At 39.9% G+C, this 21,180-nt stretch overlaps 1 protein-coding gene across 2 annotated transcripts in view; it reads left to right on the forward strand.

Moving 5' to 3' along the window:
* The window catches only part of LOC133476232 (zeta-sarcoglycan), a 305,172-nt gene extending 296,479 nt beyond the window's left edge, over nt 1-8,693 (forward strand). For both annotated transcript variants that reach the window (XM_061769346.1, XM_061769347.1), the window contains exon 8: nt 4,867-8,693. In XM_061769346.1, coding sequence (XP_061625330.1) covers nt 4,867-5,076 — 210 coding nt within the window. In that variant the 3' untranslated portion in view covers nt 5,077-8,693. The remainder of the gene's footprint in view (nt 1-4,866) is intronic.
* Nucleotides 8,694-21,180: the final 12,487 nt, after the last annotated feature.

Consider the following 21,180-nt stretch of genomic DNA (forward strand, 5'->3'; position numbering starts at 1 on the left):
AACATTATATGCTGTTGTTGTGTTTTTCCAGTGTTATGGAAGAGAAAAGAGTAATTCAAAAGGAGGGGAGGGCCTTCAGCGCCTGCAAGGCCTTCGTTGCTGTCCTATAAACTATCACCTACATGTACAACCTAAATTCCAACATTTGTTCCATGAAATTGGATTAATTTATTTCCAACAGTCTATTTTCCTCATTTTGTAGCATTTCTCTTTGCTCCACTGCATCCAGTATGTGATTTTTCAATATCTTTTGTTATTATTATTGTCTAATCAGATGTAGGCCTGCCATGTCACTCTAATCGGCCCAGGGCCTTCAGAACCAGTAGTGCTGGGCAATATAACTCAAACAAAATTTGCAATGTGGCTAATTCTTAAACTAATCAGATTTCAAATTTTCCTCACAGGGCCAACGAGCTGGCCCACAATGACGTCAGCATTTTCCTGTCCTCTGATTGGTTGATCATGCATGCCAAGTTCGACTAACACGTCTGTAGTTATCTGCACACATTAATACATTTAATAATTAGCATCTATAGTAAGTATGATGTATTTCATGACAATTGTTTGTTTTTCTCAAGTCATTAGATAAACATTGATTCTGAAGTGCTCCAGATGACATACATGGCACATTTGCATGCTGTTATATTGCGTTTTTGTTTAGTATTGATGATTTCTGAAATTGCAACGTGCTGGTGGTGGTATTAAGTCGTGTATTAAGTTAGGCAAATCCCACTGAAAGCCCAGGTACCAAATGTACCGTCCGCCATTGTTCAGCTGGTGTTACCTCACATAAACAAAACCATCTTTCTTCATTCCCCCACCCAATCCAAATGCCGTAGTTCATTTTAGGTCTCATTCCCATGCTGGGTATGCATTGTCAAGTTACATTCATACAATTACATTCCAACCATGACTGAGTTTGTTCCTACGAAAGACAATACCTTAGCCCGAGCAGCTTTTATTGGAGAGGCAGGAAGAAGATAACAGGTTACAGTATGTGATGAAGACAATTGACAATTGAAGATTGTGTGCTACTTACATTCATATTCACACGTGATGAAAGGTGCACATATACTATACGTTTTCAATACGTCCATTTGCCTATCCATCCATTTTCTTTGCCGCTTATCCTCACTAGGGTCACGGGCTTGCCGGAGCCTATCCCAGCTATCTTTGGGCGAGAGGCGGGATACACCCTGAACTGGTCGCCAGCCAATTGCAGGGCACATATAAACAAACAACCATTCACACTCACAGTCACACCTACAGCCAATTTAGAGTCTTCAATTAACCTACCATACATGTTTGTGGGATGTGGGAGGAAACCGGAGTGCCTGGAGAAAACCCACGCAGGCACGGGGAGAACATGCAAACGCCACACAGGCGGGGCCGGGGTTTGAACCCCGGTTCCCAGAACTGTGAGGCAGATGTGCTAACCAGTCGCTCACCGTACCGGCCCATTTGCCTAATTGTGTCAAAAATAACAGAGTAACAGAGCTGTAAGGGGCTAATTGTGGTGGCAATTGAAGCTTCTTTTTTGTTAATCTTTTCCAAAGTTGTGGTTGGGAGCCAAAGGCTTTTTGATTTGCAATTATTGTGGTCTCTATCATCAGTTGATACGCTATGGCAATACATGGTGTGTTTTTTGTATGTTTATTTTTGTTTATTTCTAGGTTTTGAGGCTGGGGAAGAACCACATTGCTTATTTGAGTGTTTGTCAAATATACCACCACCAGATGGATGACGTATTTTCTTCAACAATACAACCGAATCTATTTTGGTGGATAAAATGTCTTGCAGCCCCTACGTTCTTTGTTGTTTTAATCAGATTTTCATAGCTGTTGCTTTTATATGCAGTGGTGCCTGGACATACAAGTTTAATTTGTTCCGTGACCCTGCTTGTAACTCAAAACACTGTTATCTCAAATCATCTTTTCCCATTGAAATGAATGGAAATGTAATTGATACATTCCAGCACCCCCCCCCCCCCCCCCCCCCCCCCAAAAAAAGGACAACAATAATTCTACTGTGTATTTTAATCAGGAAAAACAGCACTCCATAATACTTACTTGAAAAAAACATACAGTAATGACATAATTAAACGTTAAAAGTTAAAATCAATTGAACAATGTCTATAAAGTTGAGTTTTTGTCTCACCGCATCAATTGAATGCTGCTCCTTCCGGTGTGCCGGCCTTGGCCACCTGGGGGCAGTATAAGACAGACAATATAACTGTTCATTGAGCCATTATTATGAATCCCACGAGAGTTCTGGGCAGTCCTGTCTGGATGCAGCAGCCAGTCAGAATGCAGTGGGGCGTGTCCTATCTAGTATTCAAGTGGGAGTCAAAGGAATGCTTTAATGAGACGTCTCATCTCCTCAGCACATCACTAATATTTGTAGTTCTACAGAGAGGAAAAAGAATATATGACAGTGAGTACTGTTAAATTGTCTGTCTACATGTTGCTGCACTGTTTGTGTTCAGTCCATTGCTTAAAGAGTTAAAGCACTGCAACATATATGCTAACTACTCTTAGCATTAAGCTAGCTGACTGAAAGGCTGTGTAAGCAATGTGGATGTTTCAAATACCCTCGTGTAATTATCTTTGTTTTATGTTAAGTTTGACAGTGAACTTCACCCGGGAGTGGCATTAAGCAGCTTGAAGCCTCATTTTTGATGAATTGTTCACTGTTTGCCAAACTGCTCCTTGTTGAAAGGTGCGTTGAGTTGAGTTGACTGCCTCCATACAGCACTCGTAACTCAAGTCAAAGCAAAAATTGGTTGAATGACGACTCGTATGTTGAAAAACTTGTAATTCGAGTCACTCGTATGTATATCAGGGCACTGCTGTACCTGTAATAAAACAGTGAGAGACTATATATTGGGGCGGGGGGGTATAATCATTACAGTATATAATACAAGTAGATGTACTGTATATACAAACACCTGTGCAGTATACAGTATTTCATATGACAAGAGTGTGGTCACCCTGAATACTTGCCACTTTAATAGAACAAATTTTCTTCTTTTTTTTCGGTATTTCCTTAGATTTTTTTAAAGAGGAAAGTGAGGAATAATTATCACTGTAACATTGCTAAAACAAAAAAAATATTTAATTATGAGCCAAGCCTTTACACGTTCATTACTGTATCTCTGTTAGAGCTTAAGAGCATGTAGGTTGGGAAATCTCATGTAATTATACAGGGAATGTTGTGAGAAAAGGATGTTAATAATTGAAAGCCATTGAGACCATTTGAAATGTTACCCGCATATCTTGATCCTGGTTAATGGCTGTTGGATGTTCTGCTTTTAGCAAGACTGATATTGAAAAGGTAATCGGAGCTGCAACTTTGCTTCGCTTCATCTTGCAGAGAGATAATGTGTATGTGCATGTGCGTGGGCTTTTTTTAAACAGATCAAGATGTGTCCCATCAACCAGAGTGAAATCATTAGTTAAACTAATTGATTCCTCACTTGTCCTTTCGCTCGCCATCAAGTTGTCGGCCTCTCTTTATGTTCCTCACCTCCTATGCACACCCTCTTGAATTGTCATCTCTTCAATCCAGTCACTGCACTCAACATTCCTGAAGTGCAACCCTTTTTGTTTGGAAACCCCCAAAATCACTTATTGCATCATGCTGTCAATGTGTTATTTGTCCCCCTATTATTTATTTTACCATCCTTTGAAAATGGCAAAGTAAAATATTACTTTTATCATTCCATCTTCCTCAGCTGCTGCATGGTTTTCGAGTGTGTACATTGTCAAGACTTTCCACAACATTTTCAGAGACTCCTGATAATACTTACGTCAATCTAATCATCAGTCAAAGCCATCTAACCCCTTGAACTGCCGTCATACCCAAATGTCTGAATGTTTTTCCTTATGACAGCCTTCCAAGTGTTTGAGTTGCTTCTTTACAGGAAAACTGATTTCAGTGCAACCTCAAAGGTTGAACTCAATCTATTCTGGGACGCTGGTCGTCCTCAGATGTCTTGTTTTAGATTTATTGTTTTTACTTGTAATGGAAATGGGGAAAAAAATGTGTTGAAGGGTCAAACTGTTCCCTCTGAAACCCCAATAACAGTTCAGGAAATGTCTAAGTAACATTTTAAGTTACTTAACTGTCATCCAAGTGGAAAATAAGTTCCATTATTTATACAGCCAAAAAAAAAAAAAAAAACACTTAATGACAAATGAGCAGGGGGCAATAAAAGTCACCTCGCTTTTCACAATAATGGTCATGCAAGTGTAAAACATTCCACAACACTTTTGATAACTCATGTTGCTATCTAGCAGCTGGTGCTAATCTAATTTACACCACTTCATGGAGTTCATGGACTTCACTGACTCATATGTGCTTAGTCATCCCTGTGGCTAAAAAAAAGTCAACGACTTGCTCAATGTTGCATCGACTTTGGCGAAATACTCAGTAATGCTGTACGCTCAATTTGGCCACATTGATTACAATGTAAATCCTCTTACTTAACCTAATTTAAGGTGTATTTTCTTCTTTTCAAAAGTTTTCACCATTTTGGAATTATTTAGAATTTTTTTTTTTTATTGTTTTCAGCATTTCAACATTTTGCATTCCAGCAGTTTTTTGTTTTTGTGTCGTTTTAATTCACTGCTCAAAGTTATCACTTTTGGTCTTCTCCTCATCATTCTTGTTGTCAATCACTTAAAGTCTGTATCTTCATTACAAGATTTTAGTCATCTGTTTTTGTTGTTGTTGTTGACTCCCCCAGACAATATATTGACATCAAACTGTCCTCCTTTCTGGATATTACAAAGCATTTTTTCTCGTTCGTCCCTCTCAACAGTCAAAGTTTGAAAAGCCTAAAACTTCAATTCCTTATGTTCACAGATCTTTCTAGACGCAAACACCATCCGCCTGGGCAACATTCCCCTTGGCAGTGCAGTGGACCCGCTGGAAGGTGCAGCAGCAGGTACCACCTACACCAAACAGACGGGTGTCTACGAACTGTGTGCCTGCGCTAATGGCAAGCTCTACCTATCCGCTGCTGAGAAAGGCTCCACCTGCCAAACAACTAGTAACTTTTGCCTCTGGAGCTGAAAGTAGGTCGACAGAGAGCAAAAAACAACAATGGACCATTGGAGAGAAGCTAAAGCTAGCCCACACGCTGAATCAATATGGATCATAATTGGCAGTAAAGCTATATTGTAAGCCAAGAGACCAGTTGTGATGGATTGTGGTATGGCAAGTCATATACAGTAAAATGGATACGATCTTGGCAGCACTATCATGGGCTTTGGATTTGTGTCAAGACATTTCCAGCTAAAGAACTGAATCCACAAGGATAAGAGCTCAGAGTGAATGGACCACCAGCTCAAGTCACCTGGTAAAATGGATTGGGCCAATACGACATGATAGTGAACAGAATGGGTGAATTTGGTGAAATTGACACAGTAAGTTAAAGGTGTCACGCTAAGGACATGGATGGACAACCGTACTAGGTCGAACTATCGAATATCTATGTCCTTGTGGTTGTTATGGTTTTATTAGTGCGACATAAGTGGTCATCAGACAAAAGCAAATCTTGAAAGCAAGTGTAGTGTTCATGGAATGACCAAAAAGCTAACAAAAAATGGTAAAGACCGCAACCTCACCAGCAGGAACACGGAAAAGGACCGTGGGTTAACCTCAGCTGAGGATCATGTTCTCAAGCTGTGGGCAGCTCCCTCTTTTCGTTTAATCTAATGGGAAGCTGAGGCTAGCTACTGGACCAAGCTATACCAGAAAGGCCTTCCCCCTCCTACCCCACTGGTATTTTCACCCAAATGTTAAAGTGTGACTGACCTTCCCGCATCAATCACATAATAGCGTCACTACTAATCAAAAGATAGCCAGTTGTGCTTCAGCCTTCACATCATTCACTCTGTATATTATGAGATTTTTTTTTCTCACCTGAATTATTCCAGTAATTAACCCTTTCTATTCACGATTTATGATTATTGAGGTTTATACTTAAAACATCTTTAGGAATACAAGCATCTGCGAGTACATCAGTAGGATTGTTGTGTAGTTCTTCCCTTTTTTTATTTTTTTATTTTTTATTTTTTGGTATGGTTTAGGCTCAGCTTACCAGCAGATGAACAGTGGCATGTTGTTGGTTTGACCACCACACCCAGGCAACAGTCCAACCAGATCTTATAATGGACTTTAAGGGTGTGTTTACACTTGTAATTTGGTTTTCTGGTCAGGACCAAAAAAGAAAATAAAAACACATGGTATAGATTCATTTAGCATTCACAGCGGCAAGACCAAATATTGACCAGTATAAAGCCTATTCATTAAGTCATGTTTGTGAAGTATAATAGACAAATCAATGTTTTGAAATGTCTGAACAAAATACATCATAAACTATAGCTTGTTACCAGGCAACGTTAAGTGCAACATGAACACAGCCTAAGAGTCTCTTCCTATATTCCCTTTTTCCCCAAATATGTTTACTGTAATTTCTGTACATTTTTGCTGGTAGTTTTTTGGTCTTTGTAATTTCACTGTTTTACAAACTATGAACCATAGATCAATATTTATTTTCTCACCACACATTACTTCCTATTCCTTTTACATTTCCCTATTTATCTGTTGCTCATCTGATATTCTACTCCACTAAAATGTCTTGTGACACCTCTAAAAATTATTTATTCAATGGTAGGACTAGAGTCCTTCCCCCTGAATTCTTGATCTTACCAACACATTTTGGACATTTCTATTCGAACTTTGTAGGAAGACCCTTTTCTGTCCCGGCATGGCATGGTCAGATGAGTTTTGTGTGGAAGAACCTGACTCATCAAACATCTTTGGGATTAACTATGAGCAGACCCTCAAGAAAGCTGTTTTAACTGTGACTCCATATTTTCTGACATTTTTGCTGTGTCGGCCAGGTGTCCCAATGATTTTGTCTACATAATGACTTAGGGAATACGTTTCATCCATTCTCGCTGACCTTTTAACAGCGCTGCAAACTAAACGAGAGATTTCACAAAAACATTTTGTGATGGTTGTTTTTTTGTTTTTTTTATGGTGGGGAAGGCGTGATGAGAGTATGATGAATAATCCGAATCAGTGTTATCCCCCACACCCCAAAGGACAATGAGCTGAATGAGTATGTGCTCAGTAGGATTAAGGCCCTGAGGCTGACCGATCGACTGACTCTGTTTTTTTACAAAAGCGAAACACAGGTGCCTTTGCTGCTGTTGGTAAAAGCACATCCCAGTCTGGACGTTCACACTCCCCTCGGTGGACATGTGCAAGTGTCAACCCTATTTATCGACCTACCTACCCATTTCCTTTTCTGTACCCCCCTCCCTTTCCTGGGTTTGTAGTCTCAGTATATCCAACTTAAAAAAGAGCTACAATCCTGGTTTTAAGTTGTTTTTTTCTGACTTGTTCTCTTAATGATTTTACTCTTGATAATAAAAAGCACAAATGATGCCATGTATATAACAAGACCAATAAAATAAGAAAATAAATGAAGATATTCTTTTTAAAGCGTCTCGAGAATCAACAGTTTTTCCTCTCTGCTCCCATAGGATCTGTGATTTGTATTCTACATTACATGCAATTGAATTCAAAACTGTACTTTTACACCCTTTCCAACCTTGAGCCATCTTTTGAAATTTATCACACCTTATTTCTTAGTATTTATTTCAACAACGGTTGGTTTTAGCCTCAACCTTTGGTGACTTTGGTTAAACTTATGCTGCGTTCCTGACATACTATACTACAACTTCAGTAAATTACATCTCTATGTCCAATGACTTGACACACAGATTTCACCTAACATTTGTTCACCTAAGATCAACATCTGCTGTCCATTATTGCATGAAAGAGAGACAACATAGAGGGATAAATGAGTTTTGTTATGGACATAAATGGATTGGTGGTTGTCATAAAAGTATATTACATCTATTAATAACTATTACTATATTTGCATATGTGTATATATTAACATCAGTTTAATATTAGGGGTTTTTCTATATTTTTCTAATACCCTCATAAAACTCAACAGCATCGAAAAATAACGCTATTGTGGATTAGTTTTCTCAGAAAAATTAATCTAATCATTAAAGCTAGTTGATCGTAATAAAGGTGTCCCCAAAGGTAAACAAGATCATTAATCCCTAAAAATTTAAATTATAAAAAACAATCACCAAATTATATTGTAGTGGACACTGCAAACTACAGAACAATGCATTCCAGGAGAAAATTTTTAGAAGATACAGGATTTTCTTTTTTAAAGGTGATGTATGGAAGATTTACATTTTATTTGCTTGTTTACAAATAGTTGGATTTATGGATTGCCTACCACATCAAGTGTAAAAATAAACAACTAAGTAAATCTTTTGTTAACTGCCTATTTCTGAAAATGTGTTCTTGAGCGATGTCGTTCTGAATTATAACACTGAATTTCTCCACAGCTACACTGGGCGAAGAATTGGCATTTTTAAGCCATGGCCAAAGTCCATCCACCGGATAACAGAGAAGCATTATTATGTCAGAGCTCCAGCTTTAGCACAAATTAGTGTTCGCTATCAGAGTTATCAGCATGAGCTTTAGATATAGTACTCATTCAATTGTTCGATTAAGTTATCGGTGTGGGGTGAGAGGGTATTTATAGGTATGTTTCAAGTGCTGATTTTGCTGTTTATTGATGTTCATTAACTGTTATTGTATTTTGGTCTTGTTTTTGCTGGAAATCTATCAAGTTTCATGTGAATTCTGTATCTTCATTACAAACATGAAATTAGGTTATTTTAAAAGTCATCTGTTTTTCCACAGATAGTAAAATGTACTGAACACAGCCTGTGTTGTTCTGTGGGGTAAAACAAATTTCCAACAAAACCTTGGGGAATTGAATGCGGCACTGAGCCAATCAGTGGAGTCAATGGAGCAGGACGACGCTGGCTGGCACTTCTATTTTAGATGTCGTGTGGTGGTAATTTTCCATTAAATGCCGACGTCCCGGCGACATACTGCCAATAAGGAAATGCTCTCCCTGTAGCATAAGGGCGATATAACTTTTGATGACTGGCCAACGTCAGTGCGATGTATGTTTGCTGACTGGTTACATGCTCCACATTTACAGATCAACACCAGTGGTTCTTGAACTTTTTACAAGTACCACCTAAAAAATTACTTTGCTCTCAAAGTACCACCATCATGACCAACATTAAAATACATTAGTGCAGTAGGCCTGTCATGTGGTGAAGGGTTTTTGAGGGTGTGGGAGGCAAAACATGGAGGACCCAAGTGCAGGGAGGCAAGGCAGGAGTCTCAAATGTTTTAATTTCCAAAAACAAAGATTGTGGTGGAGGGGGAATAAATCTAAATACCAAATTGACAAAGTCCAAAATCTAAGGGCAAAGTAAAGAAACACTAGGGAACGAAGAAAACAAGACATGACTAGTGATATACGTAACTGACTTCAACCTGTGACACTGAACCGACAGAAACCAGGAAACCAAATACACAAATTGACGAGACGAGGAACACCTGGACAAGACGAGCGCCTGGAGGGAGCTGATTGGTCGATACAAGGTATAAGGTTGACGAGAACAGGTGGACACAATAACTAAATGAACACACAATACACGAAAAACATGGGACACAGAAAAACATGAAACAAAACCAAACACAACCCAAACCAAACCACAACATAGACCATGACAAGGCCAATGTGTTAGTGAAAACTGAGGCAGAGGTTTTATTTTAAAAAATATATACAGTGTGTTAAATATTGTAAGAAATGCAAGACACTAACATGAAGTTTGAACTAACATTACACTCAAACAGTGGCTCTCAAACTTTTCTAAGAATATAATACAACTACTTCATAATGATTTTTAAAAAACTAACATTTAAACACGCTGCATGAATAGCTACAAGTAGAAATTCTCACTCTCTCTCAGAAACTTCAATGCATGATTTCTGCAAAAGAAATACAAGTGAAGAGAAGCCTTTCTCAGACCGATGGGTGGTCGGAAAAGCAAGAAGAAAGCTTTAGTGAAAAAGGTAAACAGTTGTTTTCCGATTGTAAGACTTACCTGCTCTGGTGATCTGGAAGCTGTCACGATAACACGCTTCCTTTGTTTTCCAATGACTCAAAAGAGGACTTTGATTGTTTCAGTTAATCATGTTTTCGTCAAAGAAAATCTCCCAGTTTGTCCACCAGTGCCTTGTTTTGTCATGAGATGACGTTTGATTGCAATGGTTTCATAAATGTATTGCTCAGCACTTGGCCAAAAACCACACACTGTGGATTGGACTCTTCCTGTCTCCCGCTCCAAATAAAACCACATGTACTGTAGTTGGAGTCATATTTTCTTAATGGCTTGTGCTGTTTGTTGCCATAGTAGCCACTGTTAGCACCTGTGCTTGGATTGCGTTTGTCCTCTTCAATTATTGTGCTTCTATCACTCTCTTGAGCCACACTTTTCTTTGCAGGTTGAAGCCATGCTAATAGATTGTTTGAGCTTTTCATTGTTTCAATTCAGCGTTTAAACCTTGATCTTGCCCGAGGAAACTACTAATGTATCAAACTTTATTTTTGGATTCTTTATTTCAAAACAAATGATTACCGTTAGCCAAAATCACACCAAAACAACATTAAATGACAACTGTATGTCGTGCAACCTTTGATGTAGATGCAAACATTCTCCCTGCTTCCTCTTCTCCTTCCCTTGACTTCTAAATCAAAACCACCCAGACTCACCCCTCATTATTCTCGAGGACTTTAACAAAGCTAAACTCAACCACAAACTCCCTAAATACGAGCAGCACATCGACTGTCCTACCAGGGAAAATAACATTTTAGACCACTGCTATATTATGCTAAATAACGCATACCATGCCATACCTCGTGCAACCCTGGGCTCGTCTGATCACTGCTTAATTCACTTAATACCGACATACAGGCAAGAACTTAAATGCGTGAAGCCTACGGTGAAAAGAGTGAAAAAGTGGACCAAGGAAGCAAAGATAGAACTTCAAAGCTGTCGAGACTGCAGAGACTGGAGTGTCTTTGAAAATTCAGGTGGCAGCCTGGATGAATATGCGGACACTTTTACATCCTATATCAGTTTCTGTGAAGAGGTGTGTGTACCAACAAAGTCATTTCACACATTCAATAACAACAAGCCGTGGTTCACTGCCAAACGTAAGCAACTTCGCCAGGCTAAAGAGGACGCATATCGAAGTGGGACAGGGTCCTGTATAATCGCACTAGAAACGAGCTGACTAAAGAAATTAACATTGCAAAGAGAAACTATCCAGTAAAGTTAGAAAAACAGTTTAGCACTAACGACTCTAAATCAGTCTGGCATGCATTACAAATGCTAACCAATTACAAGCGACGATCCCACCCCACACCCACACAGCTGCACCACCGACCACAATCACACCGCTGACTTCTGCGTTGACCATCCACGAACAGGATGTGAGACGCATCTTCAAACAACAAAATATTAACAAAGCGGCAGGCCAAGACCTTGTGTCCCCATCCTGCCTCAAAGTCTGCGTGGACCACCTCGTTCGAGTCTTCACACAGATCTATAGATCTCTGAAACTGTGCGAAATACCATCAACACTCCACCATCATCTAAGTCCCCAAGAAACCCACAATCTCGGATCTAAATGACTACAGGCCTATCTCCTTGACATCTGTGGTCATGAAGTCCTTCGAACGTCTCGTGCTGGACCACCTCAAGAGCGTCACAGGTCTGCTGCTGGACCCCCTGCAGTTTGCCTACCGAGCGAACAGGTCTGCGGATGATCCAGTCAACATGGGACTGCACTGCGCGGGGACCTATGCGAAGATCCTGTTTGTGGACTTCAACTCTGCTTTCATACTCGAACTTCTCTCCTCCAAGCTTCTCCAGCTCAGCGTCTCACCTGCCATCTGACAGTAGATTTACAGCTTCCTGACGGGCAGGACACAGCCGGTGAGGCTGGTGGACACCACCTCATCTCCATCCACCACCAGCACCAGGGCGCCCCAAGGTTGTGTCTTCTCTCCGCTGCTCTTCTTTCTCTACATGAACGACTGCACCTCAACGCACCCGGCTGTCAAACTCCTGAAGTTTGCAGATGACACCGGTCTTATCGAAGATGGTGACGAGTCTGCCTATAGACAGGAAGTGGGGCGGCTGGAGCTGTGGTGCGGCCGACACAACCTTGAGCTGAACATGCTCAAGACTGTAGAAATGATCGTGGACTTCAGGAGGCATCCTTCCCCACAGCTGCCCCTCACGCTGTCCAACTGCCTTGTCAACCGTCAAGACCTTCAAGTTCCTGGAATTTACAGTCTCTCAGGACCTGAAGTGGGAGTTCAACATCAATTCCATCCTCAAAAAGGCCCAGCAGAGGATGTACTTCCTGCGACTTCTGAGCAAGCACAGCCTGCCACAGGAGCTGTTGAGGCAGTTCTACACAGCGGTAGTTGAATCAGTCCTGTGTTCTTCCATCACAGTCTGGTTTGGTGCTGCTAAAAAAAAGGACAAACTCCGACTGCAACGGACAATCAAAACTGCTGGAAAGATTGTCAGTAACCCCCTACCCAGCCTTGAGGACTTGCACGCTGCCAGAACTAAGACAAGAGCATGCAAAATCTTCTTGGACCCTCCGAATCCTGGTCACCAGCTCCTCCAACTCCTTCCCTCAGGTATGCGCTACCAAACAATGCAAACTAAAACTAGCAGACATTCCAACAGCTTCTTCCTTCTTTCCATTAACTTCTGAAACAGTTAACCTACAATTCCATTGCAACATGCTGCCAATTTTTTTGTCTTGAGTTTGTTGTCACATTTATGTTGGGCCAATTATACATTACTCGTGCACTCACTGTAGTAGTCTCTCCAAGCTGCACTATTTGTATATCTGTTGTTGACCAATACTGGCCACTCATGTGCCTGAGTAGCATCTCCACCATTTGCACAATCAACTGAATAGTATCTGCAACATTTGCACAATCGACATTGTCCCAGATTATCACACTACTAGTCACTTTAAACTGCATACATCTTGGCGCCCTTTGCACAATCGTCATTGCACTATTGCTCTATTAGTCATTCAAACTGCTCTCATTGCTAGAGAACTCTGCATCTTTTTGCGCAATTGTCAAACAAATAAATAAATAAATTGTACCGGCGTTACCAGATTACTAGCAACCTTTTATTCCTCACTGACTGTTTTTTCAATGTCTTTATGTTTCAAAAGTATTCTCTGTCAATTGACTGTCTGTTGTCGTACTCGAGCGGCTCCAACTATCGGAGACAAATTCCTTGTATGTTTTTGACATATTTGGCAAAATAAAGATTATTCTGATTCTGATCCCAGCTATCTTCATGCGAGAAGCGGGGTACACCCTGAACTGGTCGCCAGCCAATCGCAGGGCACATATAAACAAACAACCATTCGCACACACATTCACACCTACGGGCAATTTAGAGTCTTCATTTAACCTACCATGCATGTTTTTGGGATGTGGGAGGAAACCGGAGTACCCGGAGAAAACCCACGCAGGCACCGGGAGAACATTCAAACTCCTCACAGGTGGGGCCGGGATTTGAACCCCGGTCCTCAGAACTGTTAGGCAGATGTTGCACCAAAACAATGGGGAAATTGTTGAATAGTTGTTATTTATGGCTTTTTAAGCCGCAAATATTGTGGTCCAGCAAACTTGAAATCTAATTGGGATGAATGTGGCCCGCAAACTAAAATGAGTCTGACACCCCTGAGTTAGACCTTCTCTGGGACTAAGACTATATCCATGGGGTATAGGGTCTGAACTTTCAGGTGGTAGATTTTTTTTTTTTTTTTCTCAATGCAACTTGACATCTCGCACAGTGACATATGTTTGAAATTCTGTGTACATCAGTTCTCAATATAAGGCCAAATATGGGTCCCTCTAAAGTGTCGTTCAACTTGACAAGTGGAACAAGATAACAAATGATATAAGCTGTTGTAGGAGACTAAAGCACCCTTTTGAATGGAAACTTTCAGAGAATTTAAACATCCTTCCAGTAAGAAATAAACAGGCAGGATGGTGGTAATGACTGTGTTGCTTTGAAATCAAACAATATCCTTCATGTATGGGGATTGGGCATGGTGCCTACTTGTCATTAAATTATCCCAATATATATTTTTACTTCATACAAAGACAAAGTCAGAATTTCCATGGGATGCATCCTCTATTTCTCTCTGATTCTTTTTGACATTATTCTAATTAATCCCAGTAAAACAGTCGACCATGTAATATCGTTGGAATAATTAATTTGGTGCGCACGCTGTCCTCCATTCATTATAACAACTATAGAGTCTAGACTATGTTCGCTCCACATCTCACGACGGGGTTGCAGAATAGATTGTAATACTAAAACCCAGATCTTCTCCTTTTATCATTTTTCACCACAGGAGGTGTTATAAAAGACAAAGTAGGGATTTTCTTTAAGCAAGCGACCCTCAGGAGGCCTGTTATAGTGGGAGTTAATCGGTCGGGCAGGGGTATCAAAGTAGCACAGACAAAAAAAAGGGATACTAAAACAGTCTGTTCTTATTTAATTACTCACTTTCTGCAGGATTTATGGCCCTGTTCTTGTTTTTTTCATGCAAATATAATTTGCCCCAGTGCTTGTAACTCTTCTATGGAAATTTAGATCAATTACCTATACATGTGCAGGTGGATGGGTCATGAATTTTGGGCATATTCATAACAGGCATCTGTTTGTCTTGTTTGTAAAAGCCTTTTTATATAAACGCCAATTTCAATGAAGTTAGGCCCTTGTGTAAAATGTAAATAAAAAGAGAATACAATGATTTGCGAATCCTTTCAACCTATATTCAGTTGAATACACGGCAAATACAAGGTATTGAATGTTCACACATAAACTAAAATTGTTTGCAAATATTCACTCATTTTGAATTTAATGTTCCAAAAAATCTGTGACGGGGGCACTCCCACTGTGTTACCACCTTTCTGTTTAACATCACTCAATAAGAATTTGGAAACTGAAGACAATAATTGTTGAAGCTTTGTTAGTGGAATTCTTTCCCAGTCTTGCTTGATGTACAACTTCAATTGTTCAAAAGTCTATGCGTCTCCGTTGTCGTATTTTGTGCTTCATAATCCGCCAACGAGAGACAGGTCTGGACTGCTTGCAGGCCAGTCTAGTACTCTCACTCTTTTGCTTCGAAGCCACGCTGTTGTCAGGTGCATCATGTGGTTTGACATTGTCTTGCTGAAATAAGCAGGAACGTCCACGAAAAACATGGTGCTTGGATGGCAGCATATGTTGCTCCAAAACCTGTATGTACCTTTCAGCATTAATGGTACCTTTACAGATGTATAAGTTACCTATGCCACTGGCACTAACACACACCATCATAGATGCTGGCTTTTAAACTTTACGCTGATACCAATCCGGATCCTTTTTCTCTTTGGCCCGAGAGACAGAGAGTTGCTACTAATTCAAACTACTATGCAGCCTTTCAACACACTTTTAACCTAAATACAATATGTGACTCACCACCACAAAACCAGAAGCAAGTTGCATAATTCGTTATTATTATTATTTATTTATTTAAAAAAAATCTATTATTATTATTATTATCCATCCATCCATCCATTTTCTGAGCCGGTTCTCCTCACTAGGGTTGCGGGAGTGCTGGAGCCGAACCCAGCTATCATCGGGCAGGAGGCGGGGTATACCCGGAACTGGTTGCCAGCCAATCGCAGACTTCCGGGTTATCGTAATTTATAAATCAAGGTATTTTATATATATGAGGGGCACTACGTCATATTTTCACAAGTTTAACTTGAGGCGAAATGACAACAAACCTTTTTAATCAGTCTCTTATTGAAAGGTGGCTACACTTTAGTAACTTTGAGTTCTAGACTTTCCAGAGGTTACGTTCCGAACCCAGTCACACAAAACAATGATGCAAGTGATGAATTTAAATTTAAGAAAATGTAATAATAAAAAAGGGTTTCTACAGGATAAAACACAGACAAGCAAGGTACAGACGAACATTGGCAAAGGAAGGGATTTGTGACCTGAGATGAGCAGAATGGGCGTGTAGTGAATGCATATAGCTGAGGACTCCTGTTCTCGTTAATTTAAACCCAAACATGCACGAATCTGTACTTTTAGTAGATCGCAATGTTGGATTTACGTGTCTGGAACATGTTTGAGGCAGGCGAGTCAGGCTGCCGAGTGTTCGGCTTGCCCGGTCCGCACCGTGAGCAGGTGAATTCGACGGAAGGTAGGAAGGAAAAAGACATTCAAGTTTGCAGCAATACAGTCACTAGTGGCGTTCATGTAAAGTTCTTAAAATATTAACTTAATTAAGAGTGGCGGTAGTGCGAGGCTGGGGTGCCGGGTGGCATCTTTTGCGTGGCATTTCCGCGACACCTTCATTTAGTTCCTGATCCTGATCTCATGAGGAGGACAAATTGGAAAGCGAGACACAGCTCTTGGGATCACAAGGAAATTAAATACTGAATTCAGCAGGCAGACACACTCAATCATGTTGCTCGTTTGGTTTAAAAAATTAAAAATAAAAATAAAAACTTGAAAATTGGATCCCCTGCTGCTTTCCGAGTGAGCGCTATTGTAGTTTTTTTGTGTTTGACTCAGCCTGGGTAGAGGCCAGGTCACACACACATATTTGTTTAACAGATGTAAGTGATATCAGTTCGGGAGCTTTGTCTTGGAATGTTATTTTATTCATGACTAATTGAAATCTGCCCTGGTCGTAGACCGGAGTTTTGGTTCAGGAAAGTCATCGCCGTGGGTCACTCCGGAGAAATGAAATAGTTGGTTATCTCATCTTAAGAACTCTTCATTACGTGGTTTCATTTTAGAGTCGACAACAGTGTTCAGTCAAATCCATGGCGAGGAAACCAATATGACGCTTATCTTTCCATCGACTCGTACTTTACTCACATCCAGCTATTATACAGTATATATCATTTCTGATGTGTCAGACACAAGAAAGATTGACAATGTCTTTTGCAAAACAAATTGTTATTTTCATGCAATTTGGTCTGCCATTATACTTGTGCTTCCTCTACTCTCCCATCCAAAATACAAACCCCAATTCGAATAAAGTTGGGTCACTGTGTAAAATGAAAAGAAACATAATTAAGTGATTTGCAAATCCTTTTCAAGCATTATTCAATTGAATGGACTACAAAGACAAGGTATTTAATGATCAAACTGTTAAACTGTTGTTGTTTTTTTGCAGTCACTGGTGTGTGTGTGTTTAGTGCCTGCGTGCGTGCATGCATGCATGCGTGCCTGTGTGTGTGTGTGTTTGAGATAAGCATTGATCATGTTCTATACCGTATGGTGTGCACATTTCTACAAATTCCCCCCCAACAAGTAGGGTGCCTTCCTCAAAAGAAAAGAGACACACATCCAGTTGAGTGTACGCCAGCGCGCACAGGTACACACTTAAATACACGCCGTCGCATGCACGCACACTGGGAGTCATTTGAGATGGATCTGAATCTCCATTTATTTTAGAAATATGTACACGTGGCACCATTCCCGATCATCTTTTGAGTGTGAAGTGTATTTCTAAACATGTATTTAATCAGCTCTGTGTGAGCATGAACATATGACACATAGTGTGTACTGTTGATGTCAAGACACAAGAGGTAGACGAGAAGACTAATTAACACATTAGTACTCAAGCTGACAACTGGCATCCTCCACTCCAATTAAAGTTAACATCAGAAAGGCTCAGCAAATTAATATGCCATGTCTGCATAAAATGCTTTCATAATGGTGCAGGCCAAAATTGAGCCTAATTATGGAGAAAGGAGGCATTGATTCAGTAGACTTTCTCAGTTGCTCAGTTTTATTTGGGGTCCCTAAATAGAAAAACATTGAAACCTTATGTTTTGGAAAATGTAAGCATAAAGTGATTAAATGAACCAGAATTAAATAATGTTGAAATGATTGATATGCTCTTTTACTTCCATCCATCCATTTTCTGAGCCGCTTCTCCTCACTAGGGTCGCGGGCGTGCTGGAGCCTATCCCAGCTATCATCGGGCAGGAGGCGGGGTACACCCTGAACTGGTTGCCAGCCAATGGCAGGGCACATACAAACTAACAACCATTCGCACGCACAGTCACACCTACGGGCAATTTAGAGTCTTCAATTAATGCATGTTTTTGGGATGTGGGAGGAAACCGGAGTGCCCGGAGAAAACCCACGCAGGCACGGGGAGAACATGCAAACTCCACACAGGCGGGGCCAGGGATTGAACCCGGGTCACCGGCCACCGTGCTGCTCTTTTACTTGTATATCTAAAATAATTATACATGTATACATACATACGTACATACTGTAATATCTCGTGTATAATGCGCAATTTCCCCCCCCCCCCCCCCCAAAATTGTCAAGTCAATAGTGCGCATTATACATAGGTATAGAGGCAAATGGAAATTTGTTTTCGCATTTTATAAATGTATGCCGCCATCTCGTGGTTATGAAAAAGCTGGACACTTTCATTCCAAAATGCCATCGCCACCTAGAGGTTATGAGAAAGGTGTACACTTTTATTCTAATATGCCACCACCATCTAGTGGTTATATAAAAGGTGTAGCCTACATTTTCATTCCAATATGACAAAGGTACGTATGACTGCATATATGTACAGTTGTGCTCATAAGTTTACATACCCTGGCAGAATTTGCGAAATATATATATTTGTTTAAATATGACTGATGACTGAACAATAACCATCATTAATTTCTTTATGGTTATGTTTTGTTTAATGATCATGCTTTTCTGAAATGCTTGACCGTTTAATTTGAATCTCATTAAAATAAAATTAAATCTGGTTCGCCGAGTCATTCATGTTTTCGTTAAAGAATTGTACCCATTTTACTAATTCTAGTAAGAATTAATCCAGAGTAATCAAACATATGAGCACAACTGTGTGTTTTCTAATTTACTAAATAAAGTAGGGCTTTGAATTTTAAAATAAGAGCAATACATTTTTAAAAAAGTATTACGTGTTCAAATGAAGTGCTTGACTTCAGAATTATTAAAAAAAAAAAAAAAAAACGCAGACCGGTGGGTCTGCGTTTGCTGGGGACAGAGGCCGGTGTGAAGAACAAGGCGCCTCTGTTTCGCCCAGTCGATTGTGAAGTGACGCTATGACAAGTGTAGTACGCTGTAGCAAGTTGCGACGCAAACACTCAAATGGGGAAGTGAAGTGCTATAGCAGCCAGACTAAGCGGCTTGGCTTTGTATAGACAGCACAAAACTAAATTTTAAGCAAAACGGCTCATTATTTGATGCCGAGACAAGGCCACAATGATGACAAGGCACTATTAATTTTGCAATATCGTGAATATTGTGACATCCCAACATGCGACAATATTTTTTTCATACGCTTGCCCGATCGTGAATCGTGAATGTTTTGCGAGCTGCCCGTGACTGTTTTTGAGTTGCCCCGGACAATCGCGAATCTGTAAACTTTGAGCCTTGTACATACTGTACATACATACATATATACAAAGAATATGCTGCCCTACTACACCTTCGAGATCAAAATTAGCTTGTAGTTTGTAGACCCATTCTGGGTGAGTCGCGGACCGCAAGTCAAGATTGACTGATATATTTTAATGTGTAGTTGTGTTGAAAATAAAACTATAATATTGTACAAATAGAAAATTCAGGAAAAATTTAGAAGGTGAAAAAGAGATTTAAGCCATATCTCAACAATTAAGTACACCGTTGTACATTGTTCTCAGTCTTTGCACATTTCCAGGGCTTATCTTCAAACATATTTAATGAATTTAGAAACAAAACACAAAAATGAGTTTGGTTCCAGTTTAATGCTCAAACTGATAACATTTGTTGTTGTTTTAAAAAAAAATATATATTCACTCATTTTGAATTTGATGCCTCCAACATGTGCCAAAAAAGCTGGGACAGGGGCATGTTTACTACCGTTTTACATCACCTTTCTTTTTAACAACAGTCAGTTAGCATTTGGGAACTGAGGACACTAATTGCTGAAGCTTTGGAGCTGGAATTCTTTTACATTCATGCTTGACGTACAACTTCAGTTGCTCAACAGTCCGGGGTCACCGCTGTCGTATTTTGAGCTTTATAATTCTCCAACCATTTTCAATGTGAGGTCTGGACTTCTGGCAGGCCAGTCTCGTAGTCACATGCTTTTGCTACGAAGCCATGCTGTTGTAACGTGGAGAATGTGGCTTGAACAATTAGAAATGTGGACTCGTCAGAGCACAGCACACATTTCCACTTTTCATCAGTCCATATCAGACAATAAAAGGCATTCTGCTCGTGTGTAACTCCATGTAAAGCATCTGTTTGTATTTTGTCGTAGGTTACATGTGTTCGACTGTTGGAAACTACAATGTCTAACAGTAGTCACCTCTTCTTTTCTACTTACTGACTACATTATGAGCATTGGGTACAAGCCACTATCAGTAGCACATTCTCATACTGGATCAGTGCCCCAGGTTGTGTCTCATTTGCATGTGCTCTGTGCTAAACAGAAAATTGCATTTGATGTTTCGGGATTAGTTTATTTAGGATTTGCTGGAAAGCAGTGGGATTTCTGTACAGTCAGGATTTGATGTTTATGTGTGTACATGTGTGCGTGAATGTGTCTGTGTGTGTTTGTGTGTTTTGTTTCATCGGTCCATAAAATATTGCTAATCATTTGCTCTTCTGTATCAAACACAACCTCTCCATAGAAAAATGTGTACTCATTTGATTCATTTTCTTCAGGAGATATTCCACATTTAGTAGTTAAACTTCATGGGTGCCAATAATGCTGAGCACGACTGTACAGTAATCCTTCACTATATCACGGTTCTTACTTTGCGGTGCTGCTGTATTGCAGATTTTAATTACATTAATCTTTTATACTGTTTGTGCAATATGTTTGCTATCCATTGTTCTTGCGCTCGCTCAATATATTATGTGTTTAGGCTTGCCAGCGATAGCAAATCTTTTTAGAATTATATATTTTCCCAAAAACTTTCATGGTGAACAATAGTATCATTGTTTTTATGCCACTGATATAATGATAATAGAGCATAATAAAGGATTGTTAAAATCTTACAAATGTTTGTTTCATGATAGCCTTTCAAATACAGCT

This window comes from Phyllopteryx taeniolatus, chromosome 4 (assembly GCF_024500385.1).
Source record: "Phyllopteryx taeniolatus isolate TA_2022b chromosome 4, UOR_Ptae_1.2, whole genome shotgun sequence".
Lineage (NCBI taxonomy): Eukaryota > Metazoa > Chordata > Actinopteri > Syngnathiformes > Syngnathidae > Phyllopteryx > Phyllopteryx taeniolatus.